The 13,919-nt window shown below is 35.4% G+C and overlaps 1 protein-coding gene across 1 annotated transcript in view; it reads right to left on the reverse strand.

The window, feature by feature from the left end:
• Positions 1-337: 337 nt before the first annotated feature.
• ttc8 (tetratricopeptide repeat domain 8) overlaps positions 338-13,919 on the reverse strand; it is a 47,540-nt gene continuing 33,958 nt past the window's right edge. Inside the window, exons 12-14 of the mRNA XM_026229231.1 lie at positions 13,575-13,697; positions 1,866-1,949; positions 338-611 (exon numbers count right to left, since the gene is read on the reverse strand). Of these exons, the coding sequence (XP_026085016.1) occupies positions 495-611; positions 1,866-1,949; positions 13,575-13,697 (324 nt within the window). The 3' untranslated portion in view covers positions 338-494. The remainder of the gene's footprint in view (positions 612-1,865; positions 1,950-13,574; positions 13,698-13,919) is intronic.

Here is a 13,919-nt window from a genome sequence, read left to right on the forward strand (position 1 = left end):
TTGACGCAATGAATTTTGTTTAAAGCGCTATATAAATAAAGGTGACTTGACTTGACCTACTTGAATGCATCTGGAGTGCTTTCATAGTATGTATGTTATTTGTTATTTTAACTGTTTGCAAATGGAGGGTAAATGCGGAAGTCCTTCAAAGATTTATCCTGTTGCACCCTCTATAGGACCAGCAACTAGTCGATTAATCGATGCAACCCCTAATTTAAACGTCATAGGAAAAATGGAGGAAGACAAATAAAGTAAATAAGCTCTATCAGTGCAGTGACAAATGAAACTTGTTAACTTAGTTTATACATTTGAAAATATACAGTGATAGAGACTCAAACATGTTAACAAATAATTTTTATGATCATTTGAATTTTTTCACAATAAACATTGTATTCAGATAGTGCCAAGCAGAATATGTCTATATCAATATATAACTACAATGCTTGCAGGTCAATTCTATCCCTGGTCAGTGATGTGATAACTGTTAATTTGTTTTATAGAGTGGAAAAATGCTGTCTGAGGTTTTTCAGGATCTGCTGGGTGTCCACGTGCTCAGGAAAAGCGTCCTCTGATTTCTGAGCAGCCATGTAACTACTCTGAAGATCACCAACCTTCAAGTCACAAAGAAAGGTCAGTTACAATACAATAATAAAATAATGTAGGGATGCACCGGTTGACCGGACATAAATCGGAACCGATAAATCGGTTTTTGGTCTTCTTTAGGCCGATTTTTCCGGAAGTGCGGCCGCGTGCACAGACTACATTGTAATTGTTCGCTATGTCATTTGTGTGGAAGTATTTCGAAATCTGTGTGGAGGACACGGGCAGCCGATCAGCACTGGAAATGCAGAGCTACATGTCTGAGGCACAGATAGCAGGAAGCGATCAGCCGTTGGTGTACTGATGCACAAATAAGAGTCCCTTTTCTGCGCTCACTAAAGCTGCGCAAGCTTACGGTTACCGGTCCGACCCCTGAACACGAGTAGACCGTGAAGAGATGTTCAGATCAACTTCTCACGTGTTGGATGAGAAACAAAATGGACTAAACTGTGACGAAACTTTTTTTTTTTTTTTGTAAAGTGGAACTTGCCTACACGTTTGAAAAGCCAGAAGTAAACGACAGTTGGTTATTTTTTTTTTTACCTTAAAATTACATCGACTTAATTTGATTTAAAAATAACATGCTGTAGCACACTGAGAAAAAATGTTTCATTCATCCAATTAAAAAAAAATAGGGTAATGATTCACATCTATATTTTTTTACTTGAGAGAATAGTTATTTATTTTTCATTGGCTCAAGTGAAAAAAATATTTTAATTTTTTTTATTATTGGATGAATGAAAACACTTTGCATCTTTGTTTTATTCACACCAACATTATTTGATTTTAACATTTTGGAATAATCTATTTATATAGCATACTTTTATTTAGTCTGTAAATAAAGACACTGGTAAAGACCTTTTTTTATTTAAAACCAAATTTAAAAACTAAAATACTGAATGCTGATCAAGAAACATCTTATTGAATGCGTGTTGTTTGGATTGTAGAACTATGCAGTTATTGCCTTCTCTGTAGTTTCAACCCAATTCAAAAACAAAAGCTAAATGCTGATGTCTGTAATGTAGCTGTTAATTTCAGATGTTTGCAGTTATTGTTTTCAATAGCCAAAAGCCAGTTTGGCCTATTAAATACCAAATAAACATCTTGTTTATGCATACTTTCCTTCTTTCTTGTTTGTTGCTTTAAGATAAAAAATAAAAATAAAAAATCGGTATCGGAATCGGCCATGAAAAATCATGATCGGTGCATCCCTAAAATAATGTCATTAAAACAATGATAGAATAGCACACAGTGCTGAGACATACCTTATCAGAGAGCATGGCAAAGTTAAAATGTGGCTCATACATGTGAGGAGACAATGAAGCAGCAGTCTGCAGAAAAGCTTTCGCCTGTACCAAAACAAAAGTCTTTCATGAGTCCAGTTGCCCATCCTGATTCTAAAGGCACATGTGGGGTGTGGTTGGTTGGTGGTTAAAGTAGTGTGAAAATGTGTGTTTCCATACCTAAAATAATATTTTCACAGTTACTGTTATGCATACCGTTTATAAACTTAACATCTAGCACAGTTTTATCATAGGCAGAATGCAAAATGTTTCAATACAAGCATTTCAGTCAAATGTCATTTAAGCAACATTTCAAACCTTTAATTCCCAGGGAAAAATCCACCCATTAACAGTTTAAAAGTAGCCATAAGAAAAAAGTGCAGACTTGTCAACCCTGCATTCAACACGAGCTGCAGGACTCAGATTTGACTGATTACGGTTGAGGAGAGAGAGATGGCTGATAGACCATGCTGGAGGATTTGCTGCTCAACAGATCCTGAGCTTATTGACAAATATCTGATCTTACTTTACACAGAGCGTGCATGATCAAGTAAACAGAAGTGAAAGTGAACAGTGAGTGCTTACTTAAAAGAGATTTAAATACTTAGTGTTTTGATAGATGCTTCCCAGATGCACAAAAATTATGCAATATTAGAATGTTTGCAGGAACGGGTGGAATGGGATACATAAATCAAGTGAGCGGGAAATTCAGTGGGAGCCGGATTAAGAAAACTGTCCCTTGCGGCACTCTAATACAAAAACTAACACAATCACTGACGACTCTAGAGAGCAAAAGCCGAACTGACATTTTGGGCGGTTCAGAAATCATGAGGCAATTTTTAAAAACGGTCACTCTAAAATCATGGCAACGTACAAAACATAGTATCTCACGTGGGAAACATTAACATAACGCATAAATGTGCGTAACCAATGTAAATCAAGCTAGCTAGTATGCAAGTGTTGGTGAAATAACACATTAGCAGACCAGAGGGAATAATATGGAGTTTTGCAAAAAATAAATTCAAGCACTTTCAAGGACCTGTGTCAATGTACGCTTATTTTCAAAAACTTTCCAGGGCCATGAAAAATTTTGTTCAGGTTCACAAACTTTCAAGGATTTCTGGAGCCTCGGTCATATACTGAACAACACCACATCATTCACAGCAGTGATAACTCAGCGCTAGAGTTACTCTCTCATTATCTGCTTGTGCTTTTAAATGTTTCCTTTGCAAGCGCTGGTCTGTGCTTGTTCTGAGTGATGCTTACACCCGATAGTAGCAAAAAATACTCTGGAAGTCTCTGTGGACCAGAAACCATTTGGTTTTCACCATTTCTCAAAATAGCATTTATGTTCAGAAGAAAAAAGAAACCGGTTTGAAAGGTATTCAGGTTTGAAACCACTTTTGAGTGAGTAAATGGTGGTATAGAAATAAAACACTGTGACAGAATTGACAGACAGCGGACAGAATTGTTATTTTTGGGTGAACTATTCCTTTAACGTTAATAAAACAACAAAACACAAAGAGAAAAATCACTCTCTGCTCTCGACTGAAGATGTTTAATACAGTTGCTTTAGGAATCAGTTTATATAGTGATTTATTTTTATATTTGTTTATTCAGTTTCTTGAATGTTCGGCTAAATACACCTACTGTACTTGAAAATAATGTACTGTATGTTTTATTTGTATATTATGTGCCTTTGTAATGTGTGTCTTTGTCATTATTTTATCTTCATTATATAAAAAAAATTAAGAACAAAGATTTTTATCCATGCCCTGTTTGGTTTAAATATATGCTATTCTTTTTTTTTTTTTTTACCTTGAAAGGCTTTATCTTAACGCCTGTATAGCGACATGTGCCAGTGTTGCCAGACATATGATAATTATTGTATTTGTACAATCATTTTTACCTCTGTACGGTGTACGATCAATAATGAAAAAAAAATCCTATAATGTACGATAATTTCAGATTTTTATGAAGATTTAATTGATGGTAGTTGCAGTCATAGGGCTTCTTTACTCATACACGAAATCGGCTCATTACAGACACTCTAAATGCGTTCGTGCGCACCTGAGGGTGTGTTAAGAATGCAGGAGGGTTTCCTGCTTTAAAGCCAACGAGCACTAGCTTCGGTCCATGACAGCAAGAACCCCTTCAACACCTGGCAGCACGCAGGATTACGATGACAGCGGCTCAGATGTGGAGTTAACTGCACCACGCAGCAACAGCTAAATTCTGCCTACAATGGACGCAACAGAGCAAGTGTTAAAAATAATTTAAATATGTTTTAATATGCGCCGTGAAGCAAACGGTCACTGAAAATAATGGGAAAGTTATTTTGAAAGGGAGAGAGCACACACACATCGCGTTTCCACTGAAATTAACCGGAACATTTGTACCAGGCACTTTATCCTCCCAGACATGTTGCTTTCTGTGTTTCCACCACAGTGTAAAGTACCAGGAAGATTAGGCAAATAGTCTGATGACGTAGGTCTGCGCGCGTTTCTCAATACAAAGTACACTGATTTTGGACTTGCATCTTCGGTAGTTCAGACTTTGCTCATTCGACTCATTCAACGTAAATCCGGTAATTCTGCAAACAGCAGAGTGTTTGATAACATCGGTCAGCTCATCTTGACTACTGCAATTTTCCTCTCTGTACATTTACAATAAAACAAATTATGATATTAAATACCCCTGCCTCCTTTCGTTTTCATTTAAACATAATAACAGCTGCAGAAATGTACTTAGTTCAGGGATATGTGTATATATACAGCCATTACAATAAAACTAAATTTTATATCAATTTGCCTTTTTTATTTTCATTTTAACGTAGATAAATTGAAAACAGACCAAAGATTATCTGTCAGATTTACCCAAAATGAAATATATTTTCAAATTTTGGTAAGTATTCTGATAATTTTATCATTTTGCATAGTATTTAGTATTAATCGTCCCCCCGATTGCCTCATAGACAGTAAAATATTGTCTGCAAGCTTCTCCTCCTGTCCATACGGTAATTTCTCTACTGTGCGACTGAGAATCGCAGGTTATGACGCAATCGTTAGCCTATTTTTACAAAAACTGCTTCTACAGGGCCATAACATAAGATAAAAGGTAATGGAGCCTTTATAGATTTTCGTGTTTCTTTAGAAATAATTAATGGACAAATAGAGTCTTTAAACGCCTCAGATGTAAAGTTATTCACTGTCAAAGTGACGCCAAAATGAATGGGATTCAATGGAATGCTAACAACATGTGGGGGTCCGCTAGCCAATGGCGGCACCCAGAGATGAAATCCTGCCCCCCTGGCCCAAAGTCCCAAGTTCCTGGGTAGAGTTTCTGCAGTGGAAACGAGGTTTTTGATGTTCACTCACTTAGCACATGCATCATTTGGATTAAAAATAATCGTAAAAATAAGGTGATTTATAGGGGCATTCACTACAAACATCATTTATTTTCAACCTTGGACATATACAGTAGGTAGACATTCAAAACGCCCCTTCTACCATCGCACGTACCTCCGCCGCAGCATCTGTAAAGTGAGCTTTAACCACAAGTTATCAAAGAAGCGCATCTCAGCGCTTTTTGCAAATAGACGTCAGTTTTGACGGCTTCAATCAGGGAAAATGAAAGAAAAACTAGTTTAAATATTTCATATATTTAATATTTAATATTCAAAAATGACCGTTTGGTACTTATGAAGTTATGTGCATTTCTTAAAACAAATTCAAGCAGGATAAATGTCAAGTCTGTGCCTGAGTCTGTGCTTATATTTTCTCTAAACTACATGGTATTAAACCATATTTTATATTTAACACATTTAATAGGTGTGCAGTATTATTTATATAATATGAATTATGTCCTATATTATTCAAAATAAATTGTGGTTTACTTTGCATCAGAGCATTAAAAATGGCCTATTTTAGGGGGGTAGTCTACATGGATTCATATGCAAAATGTCAATATTTTCATATATTATGCGTATATTTTAATTTATATTTTAAAATTCCTTTAATAAAACAACATTAATTTTTGTTATCGTTAATTGTACTTTATTTTTACAGATAACTTCTTGGGAAAAACACATTTGTCTGTACACTGATTAAGAAATTGTTGCATGTTTAGTAAAACGGGAGGCAATGTATAAATTTGTTCCCATTATTTAACAAGAAGAGAATAAATTAAACCTGCACGATTTAGCGATATCTTTGAAACTCTAAAGAATGGATGGATTAATAAACCGTCCTCACGATTAAACTCAAGTTCTCTCATTATAATCAACAAAATGCACACGGCATAAAAAAATAGCTTTATTAACTGACAACTTAAGTGATTTTTAAAGGAAGCCTTCTTTACTTGTTTTTAGGGCTGGGCGATAGCATATGGCCTAAAAAATCCCAGATTTTTTCAGAAAAAAAAAAAAAAAAATGTTCAAAGTGACAAAGAAATTTTTCAAAACAAGTTTTAATATAGTTCTTTATCATTCATTTATCAGTCAAATGTATAACTGAGACAAGGTGATAAAAAAAAAACAGTAATGTTATTATCTTAATGCTGGAAAGACCTTTATTTAACCTTGTAAAATAAATGTTAATGTGCATAATTATGTGTTAAAATAACCGGAGGATATACAGTGAAAACAAAAAATATTCAGAGATCAGATATAATGTTTTAAATATATTTTTTTATGGTGGGTGCAGGACACTACACAGGTGCATCTCAATAAATTAAAATGTCAAGGAAAAGTTCATTTATTTCAGTAATTCAACTCAAATTGTGAAACTTGTGTATTAAATAAATTCAGTGCACACAGGCTGAAGTAGTCTAAGGTCTTTAAATTGTGATTATTTTGGCTCACATTTAACAAAAACCCACCAATTCACTCTCAACAAATTAGAATACATCATAAGACTAATAATAAAAAAAGAAGACCTTTTTATAGAAAAATCGGCTGTATGTATGAGCAGGCCTGGGAAGTGAATTATTGTTTTTTTTTTTACTATTTTGCCTTCACTGAATGTAGTGTTGATGGAAGACAGTAAGTAATGTTGAGTAATGCTAGTCCATCACTCAGCATGTGCTTCAAAGTTGATATTTTTACACTATCAATAACATTTTGCTTTTCAAGCAAGAATAAGCTAGCTGTCCAAATAGTCCCTTGAGCGCAAAGACATACTATGTCCGTAAACTAATATATATAATTATTATATATATATATATATATATATATATATATATATATATTAGGGCTGTCAAAAATAGCGCGTTAACGGCGTTAATTAGTTGTTTGTCGTTAATTACGTCAAATTTTTTAACGCATTTCAAGCATGTGCAGTGTGACAAATTATGCAGGTCAGGAAAGTCTCGTCGATCTCTGAATTCTCAAGATAGTAAAAAACAGCGGCGAGCACCGCGACGAAAAACACAGAAGAAGCTTAAGGTTTTACCCCATTTACTCTCAAATACATTCATGCCAAGCTCGATAAACAGAGACGACTTTGGTGGTTGATACGCTGGAGCTTCTTCCTGTTATAGCAGTGATCCTCAAATCTGGCTCGCGAGTTTCATGCAGAGTTTAGTGCAGACTCCAATTAAACACACCTGCCTGTGGTTTACTTATGATCCTAAAGACACTGATTAGCAAACTCATGCGTGTTTGATTAGGGTTAGAGCTAAACTTCGCAGGAAAGTGGATCTCGCGAGCCAGATTTGAGGATCACTGTGTTATAGCGTCCTGTGTTTCACACTGCGCATGCGCAGAACGCCCACATGCAATGCAGCAAAAATTACAGCTGTTTGGAAAAGCATATGCATTTTTACTTGGTTTTACTGGCACTTGAAGCCTTCAGAACGTGAAAATATCGATCCTAAAGTATTGTGGCAGAGCAAATGATCACCTCCCAAAAACAAGAGTGCCCAGAGTGCTGCTTATGTGATTGTGGCGCATGTTTGTGTTTCTGAGTTCATGCTTTCAAATTTCTCTATGCATAATTTCATAGATATGTGGCCATATTTAACCACTGGTTCACCTAAAACTCTTACACTATCTGTAGTTAAATGGCATGGTTTGATATAGTGCTCAGGTAAATCTGATCTAAGTAAAAGTTAAACTTTTGAAATTCAGAAAAAAGAACCACATGATGAAACAATACATGAAAAGTATGTATCTGTGTCCTGTTATTTATCTTTTGGTATGCATTTCAGAAAAAAATGGTTAGGATTCAGGTGTAGTTGCAAATAGTGATTAATCATGATTAATCCACTGATAATTCTGATTAATTTGATTAAAAATTGTAATCATTTGACAGCCCTAATATATATATATATATATATATATATATATATATAAAATGTATACACTAGGGCTGTGCGATTAATCAAAATCGAAATAAAATTGCGATTTGAGTGTGCGCGATTTCTAAATCGCCTTATAGCACGATCTTCTGCAGCCCTGACCTCCTGCAGTATGTTATCTGAACCAATCAGGATGCAGCGCACCTGTGGAGCGCGAGGGCAGAGCACTGAGAGCAGACTGGGCATATGCCTAACTCCAGGTTCACACACTCTTTCTGTGATGCGTAGCCTTTTTTTTTTTTGAGGCCATGTTAATGGAAAAGAACGTTCACACTGCACACAGTAAAAAGAAGAGAACAGAAAAGGCTATAAATAGAAAGGTGCGAACAGATTTAATATGTTGTGCATGAGCACAGAGAGAGTTGTGAGTGCACAGGACACAGGTTGAGCGAGAGGAGACACGTTGTAAGGCAGCATACATCTGAGCCTTATACAGGCTATGATCTGAGCATGCGCATCTGGTTTTATTTACAGAGCAAATGAAATCTGCGTGCGAGTCAGTGATGCGCGGGGTGATCCAAAATGAGCGGGTGCCTGCGGTTACGAGTCATTCAAAAATATTTTTAATGATATTCGGGTTGCGGTCGCATTTTTGAAAATACATAGGCCTACACTTTATTGGCTGAATAACTGGCATGAAGATGACGCACTAACTCAGTCTGCACGTAGAGATGGAGGCGGCAAACAAAACATGGGGAGCAACAGCGCTGTTTTTGGTAAAACATGATTTTGACGACTTCATTAATTTTTGTTTTATAAAAAAAATATTTTTAAAAGATTTTTGTTTTGTATAAATTGTATCATAATTTTGATCAATATTTTATCAATCAGTTGCTCGTATTTAATAAATAAGAAGCAAATTTATAGCCTAGCAGACAATGTAATAAGGCGCAGGCACAATCACTTGCATTGCATGTGAACTAAACTCAGCGTGTGCCTCACAGTTTTGAGAAATACAGGCTATATATTACAGAAAGCTTGAAATGTCTACTTTTAAATGAAAATATTCAAACCAAAATAAATGGGCTACTCTCTGATGACGTAATCCATATGAAATGTGCATTTCTCTCTGGCGTTCATGGCGAGTCTGCATCGTCAATTTCATCTTTGCAGCAACACAGAAAACACCAGTTTATTACTAAACAATAAAAATGACTCCTTGCATATTTTCGAACCAGCAGGCCGTTCTGGATTGAGCGAGACCCCACGGAATGAGCGAGCGGATTGGGATATTCAGAAATGCGCTCTCCGCTCACGAGCTCTAAACGGAACAAACCCGAACCTCAATGTCTGCTGACCTTGCAGAAACATACAAATAGACATAGCCAGACTAGACTATTTTAGTACAAATTAAGAGCTTACTGACGATTTTTTATAATTCTCGACAAAATTATAATATATAATTTTTTTTTTTTTTGCCTAGTTAGTTTTGCCTACGTTCCTTTACAATGCAGGTCGGGTACAATATTTAATTGTTATATTTTTGCGGTCCGAGTTAAGGGCGGGTTAGTTGAAAACGTCGGTCAGGTGCAGGTTATTAATACAATGACCCGCGCATCACTGGTGCGAGTGGATAGATTCGCGCTTGCGCTTTATTTTAATGTGCTTTTGCGTTACAATAATGCACTCTCGTTGCTGCTTCTGAACCGCTTACACGTAACTTACTGTATACGCACTGCAGATGCGTACAGTGACCCTTGGGCAATAAATATAATGAGCAAAACATATAACACCTGAGGCACCGCTACAGTAAGCTAGAGATAAAGTTCTCATTGGTTTTCTTTTGGAAATATGTTTAAAAATTATACTGAATGCATTTATGACTATAAAGCATGTCTGTGTGTGTCAAAATCGTGATTAAAATCGAAATCGCAAAATTGATCAAAAAAACGTGATAGGTTTTTTTTGTCCATATCGCACAGCCCTAGTATACACACTCTCCATAAAGTCCCTATTTTTCTAATAATAAAGCAGTCAGGAGATGGTGTGATGCAATGAGTGGTTTCCACATTTTTAAAAATTTAAAATGCATTCAAATAAATATTTTCTATCACTTTATCACTCTTGAAATGACCTGTACACTAATTATTCTAGCCCTCATACATACTTAACAATAGCAGTCTATCTATTCCATAGGGATGTGACAAGACCAGTCTGGTCTCGCGAGAACCTGATGATATACTTGCAATACATTTAGAGCTTAAAAATGTATTATTTAAAGATCACAATCTCAATTCAAACACCCACAGGATCTTATTCCGGAATGACAACGATTCAGTTATGTCTATTATGTCTTTCAGATGGGAGTGTCTGCAGCGTGAGAAGCTCAATTTGGCGCTGCCAATGTTAATGGATCATTCACGCTGCTTCTGATCCAGAAAGAGCAACAGTCTTTTCAAACACACATTATTATTCCTTTCTTACATTTAAGACATTTAAGCAACAAGTACTGGGATAAAAATTCACAGTTTGGGTAGCCCATAAACAATTATTCTGTAGCGATCAAAATGAAAGTATCTTAATACGTGTATGTACTGTAATGCTTATACTCCAGGTAGCAACAACTGCCCGTTTAAAAGAGTATTTGTTATTGAATTGTTCATTCAGTTGATTACAGTAGTGAAACAAGGCTTTATGAATTGGGACAACGACTCCATTGATTTTTATTAGTTTATTTCATTTTGTTCATATGAATATATATTTTTAAATAGAATTAAGCAATGAAAATGTAGTCCTAATTACTAGTACATTAGGTTATTTTGTTTAGTTTTCTAATATATTTTTCTTCAGAATCGTGAGAAAATTGTGAGTTTTAATGTTTAGTGAACTTCTTTAAACAAATGTGTGTGTGCCCACACAAACCAGCAAAAGATAAAGATGCAAACACATAGTACAAGTAGAAAATGTATCTGTCTCTAAGCTGATTATTAGCCTGCTAGAACTGGTTTGGTTTTTGAGAGACTGAGACACGCAAGCGCGGCTGTTTGATTGGTGAGTGAGCTGTGCTTATTCCATTCATTCGTATCATATCATAGCATAAGGTTTAAATCACTGCCTTTTAAACATATACATTTAATAGAACGGTGTCTGATGTATTATTAAAGGTGATATTACTCTTTCCAAGCTCTGATTTCTGAGAGATGCACGGAGAGACATCAGCAATGATGTGTTTGATTTGCACTCTTTTCATTCATAAAGTTTACATTCATTCACTTCACACTCGTCTTTGTAGAGGTTTGTATAATATTGCGCTGCTGATCCCCTGAATCAACTGTTATCTAGCAAACTCCGGACTGTGCCAGCTTCAGCCAAGTATTCAGGCAGAATTATTCTGAATTCATTCGTCTGTTATTCATTTTTGAAGCCATCTTCTATGCCATTGCGAATAAGATATTCGGCTTCAGGCACAACCCTAATTATTACATTACATATTTTAATATTACATGCAACATAAATAACGTCACAGAAAGTAAAAGCTACACCCAATATTGTAATCCTAACATTCATGTCGTACTTTGTACGCATTATGATTAATGCATGCTGGAGTAGTCGATTGTTTCCGACAGCGTCGACTAGTGATTGAAGTAGTCAATCACTTGACTAGTCTATGCAAGCCCTATATATATATATTTGATCCTCTTAACTTTAACACTGACTATTCTAATTCTATTCTTAATTTAAAAAAAATCTAACTACCTTTCTAATCTTTTTGTATTCTATTTTCTTTTCATTTATTATGTAATTGTGTGTGCGTGTGTGTGTGTGTGTGAGTATATATATATATATATATATATATATATATATATGTGTGTGTGTGTGTGTTTGTGTAAAGACCTATAACACTAGCTTGCTCTATTCTTTTTTTTTATTCTATCTGTTTTGTTTTATTTATTATATTTTTAAAAGCCCTTGCTACATGTACTGTGTTAAGGAAAAAGAGACTGGTCCAAAATACGTTGCTACAGTTGAAACTTGTGCTTAATGCCGGAAAAACTAAATGTATGCTCTTCACGGGCACTCGGAATAAACCACTTCCATCCTATTTATGTTCACTTCTTATGAAAAAAAGTGCTGGTCATTACTCTCTGCGTTCTCAGGCTGTTGTCTTGTTTTCTGTCCCACATGTCAGTACTGAGCTGGGTAAAAAGGCCTTTGTTTATTCTGCTCCCTTTACATGGAATTTGCTGCAGAACAACTTACAACTTAGTAAATTGATTCCTTTGAGTGTTTTCAAGTTAAAAATGAGATGTTTTGAGTTGGACTCCCTCACATGTCAATGTTTTTAATTGAGATTTCATTGTAAGAGCATAATTGGCTTTCAAACTGTTTCTATTAATTTATTTGTTTTTATCTTCATGGTTTTTTTGTGTGTCTTTGTACGTATGTAATGATGTGATGTAATTCAGCTGCCTATCTTGGCCAGGTCTCCCTTGCAAAAGAGATTTTTAATCTCAATGGGCTTCTCCTGGTTAAATAAAGGATAAATAAAATAAAAATAAAAATAAATAGCGCATAGTTTGAGTTTTTTAATGGGTTATGTTATAGCCCTGCTTGTTTTTAATGTTTTTATGAAATATCTGTATTGATTGCATTATCCTATCATCGTATTATTTACTGGCATGCGAGCCACAAAAGTAACGCTTGAGATCTCTCTCTCTGCAGCAGACGCGGGTCCCGTTCTGAACTACAGGAGTCCGGAGTGGAGCGTCAGCGGATGTTACAAAGAAAAATGATTTTCATTCAAACAAGTCGATGTAAACTACACATTTGAGATAATCAATAAAATCTATTTATCGCCCTGCCCTAATGTTAATATTAGTTGTTCTTTTTGCTTTTGCGCAACAGATAAATAACAATTTATATATTTTAGACAATTTATGTTGAGATAATTTCTATTTGGCTGCAGTCCTGCGAGTAATTTTATTCTCCCACATCCCGCACACAGGAGTCTCTTCTCGCCCATCAAGAGCTGTCGGTCTAATCAGAGGTGTTCACATCAGTCAACACTAAAATTATGTTTTCTTCACTCACTCGCTGACTAATAACTCTTTCTGGCAAATTATTTTTTCCAAATTATCTTGATGAGAATCAAGATATTTAACATAGTTTGAGAACCACTGATCTACACGAATCACACAAATGACCTATTTTTGGATTGAAAACTAATTATTTTTAAAAACCTTAACGATACCCATCAGATTTACAGACAGATTTTCAAATCAATCTGATTCACAATCTCTGGATTCAATTAATTATTAATTCATTTGAAAATATACAAAACAGTACATTTTTCTTATGGAAAAAGTGTTGTGGTTATTGAGAGACCCAACTGACCTGCTCGATGCGGCCTTTCCGTAGCTCCAGAACGGCCAAGTTATTGTAAGCTTCACCGTGGTTATTGTTAAAGGCCAAGGCCAGTTTAAAGCACTGGTAAGCCAGAGTCAAATCACCAATGCCCTGCGGAACAGAGAGAGAGGAGAAAAGCCAGAAATGTCCATACTTATTCATTGATAACTTGGGTCATCACGGACTGAAATTTAAATTTCATTGCATGTGGAATCAGCATTTTCAATTAATTGTTTGTTGCAATAGCAACCTTCAATAGTTTAATAATATCTTCTTTCTCTAAATGAATATGTAATTTTTCTTTCAAAACCAGCTAATGTACACAAATCTTTA

This window comes from Carassius auratus, chromosome 42 (genome assembly GCF_003368295.1).
Source record: "Carassius auratus strain Wakin chromosome 42, ASM336829v1, whole genome shotgun sequence".
In the NCBI taxonomy this organism is placed as follows: Eukaryota; Metazoa; Chordata; class Actinopteri; order Cypriniformes; family Cyprinidae; genus Carassius; species Carassius auratus.